Source organism: Anguilla rostrata, chromosome 8 (assembly GCF_018555375.3).
Source record: "Anguilla rostrata isolate EN2019 chromosome 8, ASM1855537v3, whole genome shotgun sequence".
NCBI lineage: Eukaryota > Metazoa > Chordata > Actinopteri > Anguilliformes > Anguillidae > Anguilla > Anguilla rostrata.
Window position 1 is genome coordinate 4,247,115 of NC_057940.1, and position 22,527 is coordinate 4,269,641.

At 49.3% G+C, this 22,527-nt stretch overlaps 1 protein-coding gene across 2 annotated transcripts; it reads right to left on the reverse strand.

Annotated features, from left to right (window-relative positions):
- Nucleotides 1–1,246: 1,246 nt before the first annotated feature.
- sall2 (spalt-like transcription factor 2) lies at nt 1,247–20,664 on the reverse strand. 2 transcript variants are annotated; one of them, XM_064345927.1, is made up of 3 exons: nt 20,490–20,664; nt 5,461–9,059; nt 1,247–3,579 (listed from the first exon to the last, which is right to left on the reverse strand). In XM_064345927.1, the coding sequence occupies exons 2-3, from the start codon at nt 8,740–8,742 to the stop codon at nt 3,235–3,237; spliced, it is 3,627 nt and encodes a 1,208-aa protein (XP_064201997.1). In that variant the 5' UTR covers nt 8,743–9,059; nt 20,490–20,664; the 3' UTR covers nt 1,247–3,234. The 2 variants fall into 2 exon arrangements, with proteins under 2 accessions (XP_064201997.1, XP_064201996.1); XM_064345926.1 differs by lacking the exon at nt 20,490–20,664 and adding an exon at nt 14,507–14,919.
- Between the last annotated feature and the right edge of the window lie 1,863 nt (nt 20,665–22,527).

The window sequence follows — 22,527 nt, forward strand, 5'->3', positions numbered from 1 at the left end:
TGCTTCGGCACCCACATACAGAGGAGATGCATTGTGCTGAGAGACAGAGAGGATTAGAGACGCCCCTCTGTGGGCTTATACCAGAGAGGGAGGGAGGGATGGAGGGAGGGAGAAAGAGGGAGGGGGAGAGATGGAGAGGGAGGGAGGGTATGTGCAGCTGTACGAGCAGTCACACGTTTAAGCTCATGCGCACACACACACACACACAAACACACATACACACACACACACACACACACACTCACCAAACACATACGCACACAAGCACACACAAATGTACACACACACACGCACAAACACAGGCACACACACACACCCTGACACACTACAGCTCAATAACACACTATAGCGCAATTACACACTGTAACCCAATAGCACACTGCAGCCCAATAACACACTGACACACTACACCCTAATAACACACTTACACATTACAGCCCAATAACAGACTGACGCACTACAGCCCAATAACACACTTACACACTGTAACCCAATAACACAACGCAGCCCAATAACACACTGACACACTGCAGCCAAATAACACACTTACACGCTACAGCCCAATAACACACTACACCCTAATAACACACTGACACACTACAGCCCAATAACACACTGCAGCCCAGTAACACACTACACCCTAATAACACACTACAGCCCAATAACACACTGTAACCCAATAACATAGTACCGCCCGATGGGATACGGAAGGGTTCAGTCTCCGTGTTCCACCGCTCTCTACTGCCCCCTACTGGTCAATCAGGCGCCTGGGATCTGCTTGCCAAAGCTACGCATGAAGTGTCCCCCTCAGGGTCGTCTGTCCTTCTGAGTCTCTGCTCCAGCACCGTAGCCACTGTTGTGTGCTGTGTTTGGTGGGCGCATACATCAACTCTGTGTTTTCCATTATCAACAACAACAGCAGGATCGGAATATGTGCCTCCCCCACCCCCACCCCCACCCCCCTATTCTGGGCCGAATTTGCCTTCTTATCAAGCACACTGCCGCCTTTAGTTCTGCCAAAACTTCGCCGTGTGGGCTGCAGTGTGAAAAGAAGCAGGCTGCTGACACCGTGTGGTTCGAAGGAGAACTGCAGCCGTTTACGCTCTCCTGAATTGGCTGTGGGGACGACTGAATGACCAAGGCTGCAAATACAGCCTGCTAACTGGACACTCCAAATTAGGGAGAGAAACGGGCATGCCGGATATTTAAAAAACAATAACAAATTAACAAATTTGCAGCCTTTACATAGTTTCATTATTATCGTTTTAATTTTTCCTCTCGATTGATCACTGAACATACACTGAAGATATCACAATCACGACAAGGCCGGAAAGCAGACATCCAGTTAAACTTCAAATGATAAGAACAATGACAATAACAAAAAAAAAATTTTAAGTTGGAAAGACCCATCTAATTATACAGAGACTACTGTGGCACCTTGGGAAACACAGCACAGTCACAAGACATGGGGGGTGTCTACCCCTAATGCTCTGAAAACACCTAGAGAACGCTCAGAAAACGCTCAAGGAATGTCCAGAAAACACCTACGAAATGTTCAGGATGCACCCAGGAAATGGCTGCAAAACGCACAGGAAACTCTCGGGAAACCTCTAGGGAACACACAGGAGAAACGTCCAAAAAACACTCGAGGAACGTCCAAGAATTGTTCAGGAACCAACCGGCAAACGTTCAGGGAACATCCAGGGGAAAAATGCTCAGGGAATGTTTGGGGAAAGTCCAGGGAACGTTCAGCGTAAATCCAGAGAAAAATGCTCAGGGAATGATTGGGCAAAGTCCAGGGAACGTTCAAGGAATATCCATGGAAAAATGCTCAGGAAATGTTTGGGGAAAGTCCAGGGAATGTTCAGGGAATATCCAGGGAAAAATGCTCAGGGAATGTTTGGGGAAGGTCCAGGGAACGTTCAGGGAATATCCAGGGTAAAATGCTCAGGGAATGTTTGGGGAAAGTCCAGGGAATGTTCAGGGAATGAATATCCATGGGAAAATGCTCAGGGAATGTTCGGGGAAAGTCCAGGGAATGTTCAGAGTAAATCCAGGGGAAAATGCTCAGGGAACGTTTGGGGAAAGACCAGGGAACGTTCAAGGAATATCCAGGGAATGTTCTAGGAAAATCCAGGGAACTGAGCCCGTTGTGTGACAGGGGAAAGTCACGTGGACAGAGCAGGTGCAGAATCTGAACAAAACCAGCAGCAGAATCACCAGCAGAGGGCAGCAGTACTTGGATAGTCCTCACCAATCGGGTCTCAAGACCTGACCAGACCAGAGTGAACCGGAATTAACCAGAAAAAACCAGGCCAGACTGGACTGGGCTAGATCAGACTGGAGCACACCAGTCCATCATCGTAATCAAAGCCATCATGTGATAATGGATGCCCCCTCCCTCCATTAAGTACACAGCAACGAACCTTTCAGAACAGACATTAGGGAAGAGTGCCTACTTAAATTTACTAACCCCTCCCACACACACGACAAGCTGGCCAATACCGTCATGCAAAAGTAATGTATGTCAATGTACCATCAGTATGGAATCCTTAATATAAAGTACTTATCAAACCATATGGCATATTCATGTAACATACAGATCTTTTTCCTAATGTCTCAGTGTATGTGTGTGGGCACATGACGCATGTATGGAAATGATAATAGCCGATATGCACAAATGCACTGAAGCATAAATGTACACCACATGTAAACATTAACATATATTACTTTTTTTTGTAAATAACCATCTAATGCCAGGACCACTCAGGAGGTGCTACACTACACAGTTACCATTGTGCCTTCTAAACCAGTGCTTTAAAGAAAAAAAATCCCTTTGTACCTAACACATATCCCTTTTTTAAAGATTACAAACAGAAATGGAGAAATTAGACAAAGAGTGCTAGGACTCTCCAACAACTCTGAGATGGAACCTCTCTTTCTCTCTCACTCCTTATATCTTGCTCTTTCTCTCTCACTCTCTCAATCTCTCCATCGCTCTCTCTCTCTCTCCTTCTCTCTCTCCATACCTATTCCCCCCTGCCTCCTTTGCCTGTTCACTTTTAGGACTTTAACCGCCATTCTGCCTCACTACGTCACACACACTAACTAGCCCATTTACTCGAGAACTACCCAGCTACTCTGGTAAATAGAAAAACAACACAATTTAAAAATGTGTTTCCCCCAGGAAGTAAAAGTTTATTTGAAGTACCGAGATGCCCCCGGCTCAGCCAATCACATGGCCTCAGGTTCAGCACCCCCCTTAGACTCCTCCCTCAGCTCCTCCAAGCCAGTCCCTGCGGCCTGGTCCTCCGATGGCTGGGGCTTCTCGGGAGACTTGGCCAATCGAGGCATTTCAACCTCCTCAGCTTGGCTGCCATTGGCTGGGTTCGGAACTGGGTCCTCCGGCTGGTCGCTGCTATTGGTCAGGAACACCTGGTACTGGTTCCAGAAACTGACTGGCCCGCTGTTGGTGGTGGAGGCCGGGGCAGGGGCAGGGGGAGCAGAGGGAGGCAGGCGAGTACTCCGCGGCGGGGGGCGTGAGCCCTTGACTACGACCCCGTGGTGCTTCATGTGTCCCTGGAGAAAGCAGAAAGGGAAAAAATATCTTACAATGGTGGCGGTGGCGCATAACGGGGAAAAGGAACTGGCCTTGTAACCTGAAGGTCCCCGCGTTCGATTCCTGCATTGGACACTGCCGTTTTGCCCTTGAGCTAAAGGCACTTACCCTACATTGATTCAGTAAATATCCAGCTGTATGAATGGATGTGGATAAGAGCGTCTCCTAAATGCCTGTAATGCTATGCTAATGTAATGTAATGCGCCACACCCTCAAACCTTAGAAACGGGTCATCAGCCGTGCCCGTACAACTTATAAACAGGTCACAGTGCCACACCGACAAAAATTAGAAACAGGTCATAGTACAGTACCATGCCCACAAAACTCAGAGACAGGTTAACCATACCCATTGGAATGTTCTAGTCACAATTACTGCTTCGCTGGCTACGTTGTACTACGTTGAGTGAAAATGCTGACTATGTTGGGACACTTCAGTAGTGCAGTAGGTCATACACACATTGAATACTTTTCAAAAAATGTTTAAAAGGCATACTATGCAGGATTTTTACCTTGAAAATATTATAAAATAACCCTGCTAAGGCATATCTATGATGCACTGGAAATCTATGTCTTCAAGCATTTTTTTCAGAATTTGTGAACCTTTACCAGTATTTGTTATTCTACAATATGTTTGGGACATTTCTTGGCACGGCACTCTGTGTGGGGGAACCTGTGGTTTAGAATCACATTTCAGCAGAGTGGTTGTTTGGGGTGACATAGCTCAGGAGGTAAGAGCCGTCGTCTGGCAGTCGGAGGGTTGCCGGTTTGATCCTCCGCCCTGGGCGTGTCAAAGTGTCTCTGAGCAAGACACCTAACCCCTAATTGCTCCCAACGAGCTGATTGGTACCTTGCATGGCAGCCTTTCTCCGTGTGTGTGTGTGTGTGTGTGTGTGTGTGTGTGTGTGTGTGTGTGTGAATGGGTGAATGAGAGGCATCAATTGTAAAGCGCTATATAAATGCAGTCCATTGAGTTCCTTGCCTGCTAGCCTGGGTAATGGCCCAGATACAGCTAAGCAAAAGCAGAAAGACAAGCCGACGGGGCTCGAGGTAACTGGAGTTAACCTCGGAACGGCTTTTCCTCAGTGGCGTCAGATGAAGTTCGCCATGGCGATGAGGATGAGCTGGCTCGTTTACTGTCGGACCTGTACGTAACGTTACCTGTAGCCATCCAGCTAGGGCTGCCAGATGTCCGGTTTTTGACCGGGAATGTCCGTTTTCAAATTATTTGTATGCGTCTGGTTCGTGGCCCCTACCGGGACAATGTAACGCATTGTCCATCTGAGATGGGAGACAGATGGGAGACGTTTACCAGTAGCTTCTAAAGAATTTGCGTGTCAGTGACTTGGTCGAGTAGACTACTCAGGGTGAGCGGGTGGGGTTGAAGACTTCTCTGGAAGAGGAGACTTCTTTTATTGTAAACACAGGACCACAGCAAGGCAAAAAAAAAATCCTCCATAGTATGCCTTTAACACTTGAAAATGAGTCTTTCCCTCTCTCTAACTCCCTCTTATTCACTCACTCTCTCTCTTTCCCTCTCTCTAACTCCCTCTTGCTCACTCACTCACTCTCTCTCTTCCCCTCTCTCTAACTCCATCTTGCTCACTCACTCACTCTCTCTTCCCCTCTCTAATTAACTCTTGCTCACTTACTCACTCTCTCTCTCTTCCCCTCTCTCTAACTCCATCTTGCTCACTCACTCACTCTCTTTTCCCCTCTCTCTAATTCACTCTTGCTCACTCACTCTCTCTCTCTCTCTTCCCCTCTCTCTAACTCCCTCTTGCTCACTCACTCTCTCTCTCTCTCTCTCTCTTCCCCTCTTCCTCTCCTTCTCTCGTTCTCACCTTCAGGCCGCTGCGGCTGGCGTACTCCTTCCCGCACTCGGAGCAGCTGTATATTTTCTTTTCCGGGGGGCGCAGGACAGGCGGCGGCAGAGCGGTGGCGGCGGCCAGCCAATCAGGATCCGGCCCCGCGGCCTTGACGCCGCCGCTCCCATCATCCTTTGCGGGCGAGCTGAGCAGGCTCCTCCTGCCGTCCCTCAGGGACGGCCCCGCCTGCTCGGGAGCCTCCTCTTTCGGAGCCGCCCCCGAGGGGTGCGGGAGTGGCGCCGCCCCGGTGGTGGGCTCTGGCGCTGCGCCCATGTCGATCTTTGGTACCGAGGAGGGGGGCGTGGTGGGGGTGCCAAGGGGTTCGGCAGGAGAGGGGTTGGGAGTCCCACCTAAGTGAGGGAGAGGCGTAGCAGCAGGGGACGAGAGGGGGGCCACGCTCTCCTTGCTGGTTTCAGGGGTGGGGGCAATGCTGGAGGTGACATTGGGGATGGGGCTGTTGGGGGAGGCAGCAGGGGTATCAGTGGGGACGGGCTGGCCCGGGGTGTCGTCGGGGGCAATCTGGGGGTGACAGTCTCCTTCAGCGCTGTGGCTCAGACCGGTGGGGGGGCTAGGCGGGCGGAGGGAGGGGCACGGGGTGGTAGGCGGCGGCTCAGCGCAGGGACCCTCCTCCTCTTTTGTGACGGCCGTGGCAGGAGCGGCGGGGTCAGCGGGGGTCGCCAGGGGGTCGGCGAGGGGCGTGGTCACGCTGGCGCTCAGGACGGGCGGCTCCACGCTGCCGGGCGGAGTGGCGTCCGGGGCGGGGTTCAGGGCGGGGTCAGGGCTGAGGTCGGCCGGGGGCACGAGGTCAGGGCTGCCGGGCGGGTCCTCCGCTGCTGGGGCCGGTGGCTGAGGGGCGGGGTCGGGGGCGGAGCCGGGGGCGGGGTCGGGGCCGGGGTCGGCGTCGGGGGCGGCGTCGGCGCCGGCGGCGCCCGGGCTGAGCAGGGGGCGGGCGGCGAGCTCGGGTTCGGGGCTGTCGGGCGGCAGCTGGCCCCCCAGGTGCATGCGGATGTGGTGCTGGAGCACCAGCGCGTTGGTGAACTTGCGCTGGCACAGCGGGCAGGAGTTCTGGGCGCGGGCGGGCGGGCGGGCGCGGTGGGTGGCCTGGTGGGCGCGCAGGTTGCCCTTGGTGGAGAAGGAGCGGCCGCACAGCTTGCAGGGGAAGGGGCGGTCACCCAGGTGTGTGGCCTGGTGCAGCCGCAGCGCCCGCGGGCAGCTCAGCACCCGCAGGCACACCCCGCACTGATTGGCCGCCGCCGCCCCCCCGCCGCCCAGCTCGGCCCCGCCCATCACCGCCCCGGGCCCCGCCCCGCCGCCATTGGCGCTCACCCCCAGGGCCGCCATCATCTCTCGGGTCAGGCCGGGGGCGGAGCCGACGGGGGAGGAGCCGGCGGGGGCGGAGCTCGTGCTGCCGGAGGCGGAGTTTTCGACAGAGCTGTGGGCGGAGCCGTGGAGAGGCTCCTTCTCCAGCTTCTCCACCAGCCGCTGCAGCTTGGAGGTGTCGGAGGACGAGGGCTGGGGCGCTTTCGGGAAGCTGGAGAAGGGGAAGGTGAGCTGCGGGTGGGGCGGGGCCAGGTGGGACCCCGGGCCGGGAGGGGGCGGCGGCGGGCGGAGCAGGGTCAGGCCTGGGTGGTGGTGGGGGTGGTGGGAAGGGCCGGTGGTGGGGAAGAGGATTTTGGGGAGGTGGGCCAGGTGGGAGTAGGCGGAGTGAGGGTGGAGGGCCTGGTGCGGGGGGGTGTTCTCGTCGAAACGCTTGGACCCGGCTTTGTACAGCCCAGCCATGGAGGCCAAGGGCCCGGACGGGGAGGAAGAGGAGGAGGAGGTGGAGGAGAGGAGGGAGGAAGTGAGGGCGGAGGAGGTGGACGAGGAGGAGGAGGAGGAGGCGGGGGGGGCGGAGCCGGAGGCGGCGGCGGCGGCGGCGGCAGCGGCGGCGGCTCGGTTGAGCTGCAGCAGGGAGTGCGCCGTGGACAGCAGCGCCAGGTCTACGCTGGGGGGCAGCGGGAGGGAGGAGGGCGGGGCCCGAGGGGACACGCCCAGGGAGAACCCCGCCCCGCCCCGCCCGTCCGACCCCTCCCCGAACAGCTCCTCTTCGGCACGCCGCTTCCTGCGCTTCTGAGCCGCGCCCACCCCAGCGGCTGCGGCGGCGGCGGCGGCGGCAGAAATGGGCTCCGGCCCCCCTTGCCCCGCCCCGAAGAGGGAGGGGGGCAGCAGGGAGAGGGAGAGCTCGGGGTTCTGCTCGCGGTGGCGCAGGAAGTGCACCTTGAGGTTCCCGCGCGTGGTGAAGCGGCTGAGGCACACGGGGCACTGGTACGGCCGCTCGCCCGTGTGCGAGCGCAGGTGGATCTGCAGCGACGAGTCGCTGCTGAACAGCTTCCCGCAGAAGCGGCACGCGTGCGAGAGGCGGGACAGCCCCCCCGAGGCCCCGCCCGCCGACCCGGACCCGCCCGACGACGAGGACACGCCCTCCTGGGAGGGGCCCGGCAGGGAGGCGGAGCTGAAGAGGGGCGGGGCGAAAAAGGCCAGGCCCCCGGCGGAGGTGGTGTTGGGGGACTTCTCGTGGAGGTAGCGAGGAGGCAGACCCAGGGCCAGGGAGGGCGGGTACTGGGGCGTGACGGCCGCCGTGGGGGTGGACGAAGAGGAGGAGGAGGAGGAAGTGGCAGAGGAAGAAGAGGGGACGGTGCCACCTCGGCCTGCCCCGCCCCCAACATAGCCCCGCCCCCCAGCAGCCCCGCCCTCGAACTGGGACTTGAGCGGCCGCAGGACCTGGGACAGGGAGTGCGGCGCTTTCGGCTTGGGCAGGGACTGGGGCAGCAGGGACGGGAAGCAAGCCAGGAGCTGGGGGGCGGAGCCTGGCGGGGGCGGGAGCGGATGGGCGGAGCCAGAGCCGGCTCTCTCCCCCGGCACGCCCCCTTCCAGGCAGAGCTGGGGGAGCGGGGGCAGCGGGGGGGAGTCCAGGCCGCAGGCGGCGGCCCCCCCCAGCTGCAGCACCTGCCTGCAGATCTCCTCGGTCATCTGCATCTGGTAGATCTGCCTCTGCTGCAGCACCTGCAGCTCCTCCAGGATCACCGCGATGCTGAGGGCGGGGCGAGGGGCCGCAGGGCCGGGCGGGGCCCCCCCGGGGGAGGGGGAGGGCGTGACCGGGCTGGGCGGGCCCTCGGGCACCGGGCTGGGGCTGCCCGGATGGGGCGGGGCGCAGGAGGAGGAAGAGGAGGAGGACGAGGAGGTGGTGGTGGCCGACACGCCCAGCTTAGGCGAGGCCATGAGGGGGCGGGGCTGAGGCTGGGCCTGCGAGGAAGGGGCGGGGCTCGGGGGGCGCGTCTGGGAGGACAGGGAGGGGTGGGGGAAGTCGGGCGACAGGGAGCAGTGGGCGTGAGGGAGGGAGGTGGTGTAGGGGGTGAGCTGATTCGGGGAGTGGGAGGGCGGGGAGGTTTCCGTAGGCAGGGAGGGGGTGTGGAGACCCCCAGGAGAGGGGCGGGGCACCAGAGGGGGCTGGCAGTCCAGCAGGGAGGAAGAGGATGATGATGACGAAGAGTCTGAAATCAAGGAGAAGGACAGGGACTTCACTGCCAGCTGCTCACCTGAGAGAGAGAGAGAGAGAGAGATTCTTATTATTTCATTTAGAACGATAGTAATTGTTTTCATTCAAAAACAACTTCATTCATAATTCAAAATACTGAGAGTGAGAGAGAGAAAGAGAGATTCTTATTATTTAATTTATAATGATAGTAAATGTTTTCATTCAAAAACAACTTCATTCATAATTCAAAATACTGAGAGTGAGAGAGAGAAAGAGAGATTCTTATTATTTAATTTATAATGATAGTAAATGTTTTCATTCAAAAACAATTTCATTCATAATTCAAAATACTGAGAGTGAGAGAGATCGCAGTTACAGAACAGCTGAAAGACACAAGCAGTTTTATTGCCAATCAGCATGAATGGTGCAAATACTGAAAGTCAGTCTGTGCTACTCTCAGTCTTACCACTTACTCAATAGTTACTCATTAGGTATAAACATAATCTCAATCTTGGCACATAGTCATCAGTTACTCTAAGGTTCAGCACACAGTCTTACCACTTACTCAATAGTTATTAGTTAGGTTTAGCACATACTCTCAGTCTTGGCACATACTCCTCAGTTACTCTAAGGTTCAGACACAGTCTTCCATTACTCATAGTTATTATTTAGGTTAACACATACTCAGTCTTGCACATGTACATCAGTTACTCTTAAGTTCAACACAGTCTACCACATACTCAATAGTTATTATTTAGGTTTAGCACATACTCTCAGTCTTGGCACATACTCCTCAGTTACTCTAAGGTTCAGCACACAGTCTTACCACTTACTCAATAGTTATTATTTAGGTTTAGCACATACTCTCAGTCTTGGCACATACTCCTCAGTTACTCTAAGTTTCAGCACACAGTCTTACCACTTACTCAATAGTTATTAGTTAGGTTTAGCACATACTCAAAGTCTTGGCACATACACATCAGTTACTCTAAGGTTCAGCACAGTCTTACCACTTACTCAATAGTTATTATTTAGGTTTAGCACATACTCTCAGTCTTGGCACATACTCCTCAGTTACTCTAAGGTTCAGCACACAGTCTTACCACTTACTCAATAGTTATTATTTAGGTTTAGCACATACTCTCAGTCTTGGCACATACTCCTCAGTTACTCTAAGGTTCGGCACACAGTCTTACCACTTACTCAATAGTTATTATTTAGGTTTAGCACATACTCTCAGTCTTGGCACATACTCCTCAGTTACTCTAAGGTTCAGCACACAGTCTTACCACTTACTCAATAGTTATTATTTTGGTTTAGCACATACTCTCAGTCTGGGCACATACTCCTCAGTTACTCTAAGGTTCAGCACAGTCTTACCACTTACTCAATAGTTATTATTTAGGTTTAACACATACTCTCAGTCTTGGCACATACACATCAGTTACTCTAAGGTTCAGCACACAGTCTTACCACTTACTCAATAGTTATTATTTAGGTTTAGCACATACTCTCAGTCTTGGCACATACTCCTCAGTTACTCTAAGGTTCAGCACACAGTCTTACCACTTACTCAATAGTTATTATTTAGGTTTAGCACATACTCTCAGTCTTGGCACATACTCCTCAGTTACTCTAAGGTTCAGCACACAGTCTTACCACTTACTCAATAGTTATTATTTTGGTTTAGCACATACTCTCAGTCTGGGCACATACTCCTCAGTTACTCTAAGGTTCAGCACAGTCTTACCACTTACTCAATAGTTATTATTTAGGTTTAACACATACTCTCAGTCTTGGCACATACACATCAGTTACTCTTTAAAGGTTCAGTGCATACTCAGCAGCACTCCCTGCACAGCAACTTTAGGTACTGAGCCCACTGCTAACCCACAATATGTGTGTGTGTACATGTTTATGCATGTGTGTCTGTGTATGTGCATGTAGGTGCATGTTTTACTTTACTTCACTCTAGTGTGTTTCTTTTGCACCTCTGCACCTTGAACTAATGCACTTGTTGTACGTCGCTCTGGATAAGAGCGTCTGCTAAATGCCTGTAATGTAATGTAATGTAATGCATGTGTGTGAATGTGTGCATGTGCATGTTTGTGCGTGTGTGTGAATGTGCATGTTTGTGTGTGTGTGTGTGAATGTGTGCATGTGCATGTTTGTGCGTGTGTGTGAATGTGCATGTTTGTGTGTGTGTGTGTGAATGTGTGCATGTGCACGTTTGTGCGTGTGTGTGTGAATATGCATGTTTGCGTGTGTGTGTGTGTGTGTGGAATGTTCATGTTTGTGTGTGTGTGTGTGTGTGTGTGTGCGTGTGTGCACGTGCATGTTTGTGCATGTGTGTGAATGTGCATGTTTGTGCGTGTGTGTGTGAATGTGCATGTTTGTGTGTATGTGTGCACATGCATGTCTGTGCATGAGTGTGAATGTGCATGTTTGTGTGTGTGTGTGTGTGTGTGTACGTGCATGTTTGTGTGTGTGTGTGTGTGTGCATGTGCACGCTTGTGTGTGTGTGTGTGTGTATGTGTGAATGTGTGCATGTGCATGTTTGTGCGTGTGTGCATGTGCATGCTTGTGTGTGTGTGTGAGAGCATGTGTTAATTTGGCATGTGTTAATGTGTGTATCAGTATGAGTGTGGATTTTTCAGTGTGAGTGTATCTGTGCAAGCAAGCCTCACCGAAAAATCACGATTGCACATTTTATCCAATCATCTATAGATGGGGGGAAAAAAACCTAGAAACAATTTTGAGGCAGCCAAAGATCATCCTCCATGAACTAAGTGTGCCACACCAGCGAGTCGGGAAAAATACGGAAATGTACGGGTGAACCTTCACAGTTTTGTTTTCAGTTGTGGGGGGTCACAGGGAACGTGGACACGGTTGTCCCTGACATACTAAACCACACCACGCGCGCGCACACACATCACAGTGACTACAGGAATATTTATTTTCATTTAATACAAGACAGACGGCCATCAGTTCTTTTTTTTGTCAACGCCTTGTTTCCCTTGGCGGAGATGTCTGGCTTTTAAAAAAATATCATCATGTTAATATGTACATCGACATGCACATACCGTCGCCTGCATACTAAAATAAGGACTAAGAGCATACTTTAAAAATTGTAAATGGGTGTAAAGTTCCTCCTTAACGTGCCGGTAAAGGGAGACCTGTGCCCGGTTCCTTTACTGAGAACACTTGCAGGTGGCGGGTGTTAGACACACAGACACAGGGCCGCTATTCCAGCAGAGAAAAGTTTCCCTCCCACAAGTATCCCCACACCACAGAAGCCCTCATTTTCTACCTCTGAAAATCCACTCCTTATCCTTGTTTTACCGGCATTCACTTACCGCTCTCTCTCTCTCTCTCTCTCTCTCTCTCTCTCCCTCTTTCCGCTCGTCTTCTCCACCCGTTCCCTTGTCTTTCCTGTCTTCCAACTAGACCTCTATCATTCTTTGTCCATCCACCCTTTATCTCTTTATCCCACTCTGCCGCGACCATCCATCTCAACTTCCAGCAGCGCCCGATGACAGCCTACCTTGCTACCACGGCAACGCATTGCAGAGGACAATGGACATCACCACGGCAACCTCTAACCCCTCTTAACCTGCCCCCCACTCCATCCAGTCTGTCTTTCATCTTCTGCCCACCACCCCCACCCCCCCCCCACCCCTCCAGCCCCCCACCCCCCTCCCCCCCTCGGACTCCACAGAGGGGTCAGAGGTCACATCACACTTAGGGGTTCTGACCACTGGCTCGCTCTCCTGGCTGCTGTGATTGGCCAAAAGACGTGACCTCCTGTTCACTGGGGTCACATTCTTTCAAAGTCTTGAGCAAAGACAGAGAGAAGGATAAAGAGAGGGAGGGAGGGAGAGAGAGAGGGAGAGGGAGAGAGACAGAGAGATACACACACTCACACGCACAAACTCTCACGCACATGTACACGCATAAAAGCACACATATGCACATGCACACAGATAAAGATTCACCCACACACACATCTCTCTCTCTCTCTCACACACACATACACACATATGTATGCACACGCCCTCTCTCTCTCTGTTCTCTCTCTCACTCAAACACACACACATATGTATGCACACACCCTCTCTCTCTGTGCTCTCTCTCTCTCTCTCTCTCTCTCACACACACACACACAGCGCTCAGCCAGGCTCTTCATGCTTCACCGCACAGTCACAAAATGCCGGAAGGACAATGAAGTCTCACGCTGGTGCTGTTACACAGTACACCTCTGCTCTCCTCTCACCCTCTCTCTCTTCTCTCATCTCTCTCTCTCTCTCTCTCTCTCTCTCTCTTTCCTTCCTCTCATCTCTCTCTCTCTCTCTCCCCCACAGCTAACTGGGTGGTCCATGTTTCTGTGGGCTGGCGGAGAGAGGAGTGAGAGAGAGAGAAAGAAAGCAAGAGAGAGGGAGGGAGAAGGAGGCAGTGTGAAGGGTGAATCTGAAGATCCACCTCAAATTAAGCAGGAGAATTTGAAGGAGAGAGAGAGAGAGAGGGAGGAGAGAGAGAGATCAAAAAACGAGAATTAATCTGAACGCCCCATACCCCCCAACCCCCTCCCCACAGAAAAAAAGGGGAGGGTGGTGGGGGTGGGGGCTAATGAAGGGGATCAGAAGTCAGGCAAGGCCGTAAATCTCCTATTAGACGGACAACAAACCAGCCACTCTGCCCACGCAGCTCGGCGCACAGTGTACCTTAAAAGCCGCTGCTGTCCAGTAATTTCAATTAATCGAATCTGGCGCGCGCCACAAATATTAAAAAATTAAGGTGGCGCCTGGGCACTGAAATGTGCCTTTCTCAAAAGTGAAACTACCACAGTACGCCCCGATCCATGTTTGGGACCTCGTCACACTCAACTTGCTGTTCTCTCAAGTTGGATGTTTGGCCGAGCTAGAGACCAACACAACCGATTATCCGTGACCGACTTTCACTCTAGAAAGCGGGCTTCACTAACTAAAAAAAGTAAAACGCCGCTATGTGTACGGAGACAACCAAGACACGGAACTGTAAACTCATACATGCAAATGCAAATGAAAATTTAACTTTAACGAGCTTTTGCTGCATCGAGCCGGAGCGCCCAGATGATGTGTCGGTCTTGTTTCTCCTCAACGACGCCACTGAAACCTCTAACATCATTGTGGAATGTTAAACGTACCACAAAACGGACACCGTTTACGTTCGTTTCGATAAATATCAGAGAGTATATATATTGCTGCAACTGAAGTGAAACCAGAACGCAGAATGGACACTCTCAACTTACGAGCGCACATTTCTGTGGTTGTGCATCCTGACAACTCTTCGTTGCTGTTAAATGTATTTCTCCCCATGTCACCCATCATTCCCCCTCATAATTATTATTATTAGTTATTTCTGCGGTTACCACACACTTTCAGTTGTTCCTTACAGGTCGCTTTGGTTTTCAAGGTGGTCCCGTAACGTTAATTCACAAGAAATGTATCGGATAAACAGTCATTTTCTCACCTTGCGTCAGTATCCGCGTGTTCCCGGTGGCCGGGTTCACAAGTTGTTGGGGCCGTTTCTGTTTCCGGCGCGACATGATTCACGAGGACACCGAGTGGGAGAGGGGGCATCAGCCAAATACAATGCGGTTCTCACACACACACAAAAAGGGTTCTGAAAGACTCGCAAGTACTCCTTTCTGTACTAACCAAAGCTCTCACTTTGCCCAAACGTTTCTTTCTACTTTCAGAGAGTCTCTACGGAAAACGGAGCGGAACAGATTCATTCTGATCAGTCATTTACGCGCAGAAAATCAGGCGAGCGACTGCTGGCCCGCGGCATCTGTAGCTGCCGTGTGGTTTTGAGAGTGCGCGTGTGTGTATGTATGTGTGGCTGTTTTTCTCAACAAACCCTCTCTTCTCAAACTTGCCCACCGTGCCTGCCACCCCCCACCCCCCAACCCCCGTCCCTCTCTCTCTCTCCCCCTCTTTCTCTCTCACACACACACATACACACACACACAACACACACAGTCTTCTTGTTCTCATTTTACATTTGCATTTAAATGGCGAGGAACACCATCTCTTTCTCTTTTTGGGGGTGATTAATTCCCCTCCCCCCCAAACTCCATTTACCTACCTCTTTTATGGAAGAAACACTATAGCACTCATAAACCTATCTTTAACAAGTCAGACATCACACATAGACGCTCGCGCGTAAATGCCTCGGGCAGCATTTGCGCTTCTCTCGCGGACGTGATTTAGCACCGTCATGACATTCACCTTTTTCTTTTGGATGAACCAACCGCAAACGCGCCTCGCCGCTGAACCTGTTGCATCTACCGGAATGACTGAAATCCTCCAGTTCAAGACGAGCATACAAACGCAACTTAAAGCGTGCACAACCCATACACACACACACACACACACACACACACATATATATATATATATATATATATATATATATGTGTGTGTAAAAAATACGAGAGATTAAATCAGCCCGGCTGATTTTATATATGCTTTATATTCAGTCGCAAATAGATTAATTTCCCAGGCGGAAATTAATTCAATGTGCGCGCATTTAAAGCTTAAGCAGACAGTATTTTTAAATGATTAGTATTCTACATTTTAATAGGTTTCTATGGCCCTTCTCATTGAGTACGCCTTGGTGCGATTACAGTTAATGACTTCGCTACGCGCAGCCTTTCGGTGGTTTTAGTCGTAATTGTGATTATGGCAGAAATCAGTTATTATTTTTTAATAATGTGCTTCGGGGGATGTGATTTCAGAACTTTATTATCTGCGGAGACAGAAGACAGTCCAAGCCAGATCGCTCTTGCAGCCGATTGGTAGTTCGCGGAAGTTGGATACGCCCCTTTTTTTGCCAATTCTCCATCCCCACCGCCCCTCCGCCCGCGTTCTGATACGCGAGCTCTATTTAAAAGGTAGTGAATGGACAGGAATTTGCAACAATGGCGTTCAGCACACAGTCGAGTGAGCATATCTCTCCGAGTCTCGGGGGACACACTGGGCTACTGACACGCCGCACAATGCCTTCTTTTCTCTCCCAGGTCCACTGCCCATACCACGTGGAAAATGGAAAAAGAATGAAAGCGAGAAAGGAAAAAAAAAATCAGAACTTTTAAGTAGGCCTCTCATGCGCATGTATTCACACCAGTCTTCATCCAAGAACTTTGTTTCAAAACTGTAGTTGTCGCTGGCGATATTATTTTTTTACGTAGGAATACCAGACCCACGCGCCTTTACTATATATATTTTTAAAAACTACTTTTCTTACAGTATAGAGTATTCATTACCAGATAAATTAATGCGCGTTTCAGCACATCATAGCTTTAGGTGTTTTACATTTTCATTTAACACAGCTGCTCATAACAAGTTGAATGCAACCTAAAATGTAAAAACACTTAAGGTTGTTAAGTACAGAGTATTCCCATGATGCATACTAATGAATCTGAACTTCCGTTTCTTTAGGGATAATACGGTAGTGTTCCTGAACCTTGTCGCCGCTAGGGGGAGACGCTCACTCTAATTCATATTCTCACTGTATTTTAAAACACCTGCCTCTTTACATTTCATAAGTTGCTGATTACGCACAAACAGAGCAACGTCCGAGTACTTAATGGGGTCACAAATGGCATGGAATATAGCATTACACAGAACCTACACAAATACAACTCCAATATTTTTTTTTATTTTTTCCCCAAATCTATGTTCAAATATTACATGCTACCCAGACCCAAAGTTTCTGTCCCACGACCTTCAGACGACTGACTATTCCCCTCAGCTGTGCGGCTTCTTGTCCCAGTCACAATTCCTGCCTGTACTGGCCCCCGAAAAGTACAGGAACCCAGGAACCCCCCTTGGAGGTATGGCCAGCAGAAGATTGAATTACCAGCTCTACAGGCAGCATGTTGCACCCCCCCCCCCCTCCTCCTCCCCCTCATCCCCCTCACCCCCACCACCCACTACCCCTTGCACTCTTATCTTACGTAATTAGTCCAGGCTCTGCCATTTTTATGGACACTTAAGTGCGCGTGATCAAAATTTGTAATATGCTTCCTTGGCCTGGTTAGCAATGTTCACCTGCATTAAGTTCAAGTTCCTCAGAAATTACATTACATTACAGGCATTTAGCAGACGCTCTTATCCAGAGCGACTTACACAACTTTTACATAGCATTTATACATTGCATCCATTTATACAGCTGGATATATACTGAAGCAATTCCGGTTAAGTACCTTGCTCAAGGGTACAAAGGGTACAACGGCAGTGTCCTTACCCGGGAATCGAACCTGCAACCTTTCGGTTACAAGCCCAGTTCCTTACCCACTGTGCTACACTCCGCCCTGAGTGTAGAAATGTTGAATCATTACACACTGGTCTACGAATGTCGTTAGCCAGGTCCGGCACTGTTGCCAGCACAAACCAGGAGGAAAGTACTTGCCTTCTCTTTTAAGCGACTCTGCTATAATGTAATACCTGACATGTATTTACCCAAATATATTCACAACACTGGGCATGTAATCGCACGTCTCAATTTATTTAATATTTTAAACAATTGTGCAGGCTAAACCACCATGCACAAAACCCCCAAACACATTTTGTCAAATACAAGTATTGGCATCTGACAGAAAATTATATACTGACTCTACAGTTAACATTTAAAGCAATGTATAAAGCAGGGCTGGTCAACTAATTTTCATGGGAACCAAAGTAAAAAAAAAAAAATTGCTGGCAGGCCAAACATATTCCGCTTTCTATTTATAAACCTACACACCTAAGTAGTATTTCCATTAAATCTAATTCTGAAAATGCTTGGCTCCTATTAGTCACATTCACCATGAAGAATCATCGATGCCTCTTGGTAACAGTTAAACGGGCTGTCGGTAATTTCACAGTCCTCTGTGATTCACAGAGGGCTAGTCGGCTAGTCGAATCACCTTGGCCTAAAAGAACCATTCAGCCACAAAGGAATGCATGTTTCACGTGTACAAATGCAAATGTCCCTTCTGCAAATTTGCAGAGAGGTTTTGGGCTTGTGCTCCAGGTATACGTGGCGCTGGGATCGAAACTCCACAACACAATAAATCCAATGTGTGGAAACGGGTGGTTTTGTTCCAGGAATGCGCACCACGCATCAGCTGAGGTGGAGAGGGAGGGCATTGTTTTAGCTCGGAGATTATTTGGTGCCACGCTGGGAAAAACCGGAATGAGAATATGGCCAGAGCAACAGGGAACTCGCTAGTGTTTGAAAAAAAGAAAAAGAAAAAAGAGGCCACAGGATCACAGATCAGTGAACACATCAGTGATTCAGGCCCCCAGGTTTAACATCTCGCTTTTAAAAAATGGCATCTCCAACAGCACAGTGTCCCCATCACTGCACTAGGGTTTTTATTTGCCCCACAGGGAAGGGGAGGCTAGCCCCTCCTGGTCCACCAACACCTCTTCCATGAACAACTTGGAAGAGTTTCACTGGAGGTCACCCTTCCAAATACAAACCTAGCCCAACCTTGTTTAGCTTCAGTACTAGCTTAGCACAGCCCTGCTTTGGTTCAGTATTAACCAAAGAGAGCCCAGCTTAGCTTCAGCGCTAACCCACCTCAGCACTGGTGGGTTTAAATGCTAAGTCCATCATGCTTAGCTTAAGTGCTAAACAAGTCCAGCTCTGCTTAGCTTCATTACTAACAAAGTACAGCCGAGCTTAGCTTCAGTACTAACAAAGCCCAACCCTGGTTAGCTTCAATACTAACAAAGTCCAGCCCTGGTTAGCTTCAGTGCTAACAAAGTCCAGCCCTGTTTGGCATCAATGCTAACTTAGTCCAGTCCTGCTTAGCTTCAGTGATATGTCCAACCCTGGTTAGCTTCAGTGCTAACTAAATACAGCCCAGCTTAGCTTCAGTACTAACCAAGTCCAGCCCTGTCTAGCATCAGTGCTAACTAAGTCCAGCCCTGCTTAGCTTCAGTGATAAGTCCAACCCTGGTTAGCTTCAGTGCTAACTAAGTACAGCCCAGCTTAGCTTCAGTGCTAACCAAGTCCAGCCCTGTTTGGCATCAGTGCTAACTAAGCCTAGCACTGCTTAGTTTCAGTACTAACCAAGCCAAACCCTGGTTAGCTTCAGTGCTAACTAAGTACAGCCCAGCTTAGTTTCAGTGCTAGCCAAGTCCAGCCCTGCTTAGCATCAGTGTTAACCAAGTTATTTTTTGGTGGCACTTTTTTCATCAAACCTAAAATGCCCCCTTGTCCAGTTTACACGGAACAATTTTATTAAGGAACACTGATGACCAAAATGAGATACTTAATGCACCTCAGCACAAAGACCCAGGATTTACCCCAGTTGTAAATGAACAACCTTCTCTCCAGCCCAGTTCTATTAACTCAGGAAAACCGCTTTACTGATCACATTGGTCATTACTTCAGGTTGGTTTTTAATGGCTTAAAATTAATTGCGCACAATGTGAAATGACATGTATGGCGTCAGAATGCTGTTCAGTTCTACCAGGCAGCTGGGTCAAAAGAAGAAGAAAAAACAATAGACACTGGTTCAACAAAAACCTCAAACCTACACGGAGAGTATGAAAACGCGCACTGCTTTTACTAGGCCTAATAAATCATATTTTAAATATAAGCTTGAAACTCCACTTCCAGGTTCGTTGCGTAGGCTATATCACCGCTGAAGACTGAGAACAAAGCGTCCACCATCCGCTCTATCAATTCAGGATTTTGTGACAGGGGTGCTAACACCTGGGATTCTTTCTGATAGAAAATATATATATACTACAATTTCAGGCTTTGGCAATGTCCTCTCTATAATGCGCGCTAGCATTTCCATGTCATTCACTAAAAATGTCGAAAAACTACAATTAAATCATTAGTTCCAATGTTGCTTAATTAATTAAAATAGAGGCACGTTGGTAATCACAGATCCTGCCGAAATAATGTTGTTTATTGAATAATTTCTATTCCCACAGTGGTCCGATGCAAGAGCACGACCAACTTTTAAGTTTTACGTTCACACATTTTTTTAGTGCATTATTGCAGTCTTCGCTTTTTGAGTTTCTCATGCAAAACACATGTAGACGTAGATACATTTTTAAAAGCAATATTCAATATTTCTGTAAGTGGCAATCGGCAGAAATTCCATGTGACCGCAAACTTTTAAGAATCAAAATATGTTATCACACAATAATCAACAAAAATGTATAGAGGCAACAGCCATTTTCTCGTACCATACATTTGAAATCACCAAAATATTAATTTCGTTACGACGCAATATAATTCTGAAATGGGCCAGTGAAGTGCGCCCAGTAACTTGGGGAAAACTGCTACTGTACAAGCAAGACTACCTGTTGCATCCGTCTCCGCTCTATGATCATATCAAGTTATGATTCATAAATAATTATGAATACAATAATAAACACGGTTATTTTGTTGGCTTTGTCAACGAGACCGTAGTAAAACACATACTGCATAAATTACTCACCCGAAAATGTCTCGATGAATCTTTTAAAGTTGTTTTTATGGCGATAAAATATTAGCTGCCGTTCGGCTGATACATCAACACAGCCGATTCCAGCGTCTAGCTGCGAAGATGCGCAGTCGTCTTTTTTTGACAGTCCAGTCCGAGGCCGCGCGGGTGGTTTATTTTTACCGTATTTTTCTTAATAAGTCAATTTAATCATTTCTCCGAGGTTGGACCAGAGAATTGTTCATCCGAGACCGAGAAACGGTAGTGGGGAGGGTCGCGGAGTCTATGCGGTAACGAAAGCGAGAGCTGGTTTCTCGTATTCCTGTCATTCCCTTCCTTACCCCTCCCTTTCTCCTCTCTTTGTATTTAACGAGAGCGCGAGAGCGGCCTGCGTGGCGGCCTCTTCCTCTGTTCTATGCGGCAGTGATGTCTGTCCGTCCGTCCGTCCGTCAGCCCCTGTCTCGACAAGGCTTTGCAATAATTAATGACTCCGTGTGCGGCGCATGGCGGGGGGAGGGGAGGGGGGGACGGCTGTCCTCGTTGTGGCTCGAGACTGTTATTGCCCGATCGGTCGCTTTGCGAAGAGCTGGGGGCGATGCGAAAACAGAAGTAACTTTGAAGTGGGTAAATATATGTTCGTGGCCACCCTCCCCTTCGTCGCGGTGTCTGTCGACAACATGAGGAGGTCTGGCCTAATCCTCGCGCGAGCCACTCCACGTCCCCGTGTCTCTGACGCAATGCTCAAGCGCGACGTGTCTTACCTGTCCGCATGAAATAGCCAATTTTCACATATAAATCTGTTCAGAGTTACCTGGGTCTCGAAATTTGTTTAAGGTGTCAATTTCCTCAACCGCGATCTGCGCACGTCCGGCGACTGGCCATCCATTTTGATGCCACTGAAGTGAACAAATCACCCTACCATGCAAACGTGGGGCCAGTTCCGCCTCGCGACTAAAACCGGATTTGGACGGGACAAGGGTATGGTGCAAAGTAATGATAGCTCATTGCATTCATAATAAATATTTTACCAAATAAAAAACATGATTATTTACTTTAAATTATTTATTTGAAAAGACAGCCAATGGTACAATAGTAAGTAGGCATAATCTAGCATCTAGCGTCTTGCATCAGACTTGAAAGGCTAGTTTGCACAAGTTGTTCAAAAGAGAAATGAACAGTACTGCAGTAATGATTAAAATGAAAACAGAGAAGAAGAAAAAACTTGCACATATTAATATTATATTAAGCGCACACCATTACCTTGTTGGTTTGCCCAGCTCCCTACTACACCCTGGGGTATCAAACCTTTGACCTTTAGATTACAAGATCAGCTCCTTACCCATTATACTACACTGCCACCCACTACAGAGCCAGAATGCAAGCAGAACCGACTGCACACAGAATTACATCACGGCATGTGCCATGGAATTTAGGGTTTAGTTTGTAAATTGTATTGCTGAGTAGAAAATGACTACACAGGAAAATGTCCAGTGTTAAATGAACTAATCAACAAATCAAGGCCTAACCATTTCCCTAGCTCCTAGAACATAGCCTTAATCTTGCCTCAGTCCTAACGCTTATCGTTTTTTAAACCCTAACCCTAATTGTAGGCCTCCAAGAGTCATCACTAATCACATCAGGTCATTTATTTAGAAAAATATAAATTTAACTGAAAAAATACATTACCTGAGGCTATAGTGTTAGGCCTCAATCCTGAAAATATTTTGATTGTGCAAATCAAGGAATAACCCTTGCGCTAAACCTGCCACTAGCTTTGAAACATAGCCTTAATCCTGCCTCAGCCCCTGTAATGTAATGTAATGTAATGTAGATACTTACCAGAGACCTGGGAGGGAATAGCAGCATCTGAAAGAGAAAGAACATTATAATTAAGATGGTGGAGAGGTTTCTCTTCCAAAAAAAAAGTACAGAAGGTTTTTATTCAGAGATATTCTGCGTATGTCTTTTTAAATAACATCTCTCTATGATAATAAATGACAGATATTTAGTCATTTATGAATGTATGCTATGTAATGCTATGTAAAAAAAAGTT

Bases quoted from the DNA above. Each gene is read 5' to 3' on its own strand.
- sall2 (XM_064345926.1), bottom strand. From the start codon at position 14,582: ATGTCGCGCCGGAAACAGAAACGGCCCCAACAACTTGTGAACCCGGCC. The intron at 9,060-14,506 runs GTGAGAAAATGA...TCTCTCTCTCAG, and splicing joins CACGCGGATACTGACGCAAG to GTGAGCAGCTGGCAGTGAAG. The intron at 3,580-5,460 runs GTGAGAACGAGA...TGCTTTCTCCAG, and splicing joins CCAGCCGCAGCGGCCTGAAG to GGACACATGAAGCACCACGG.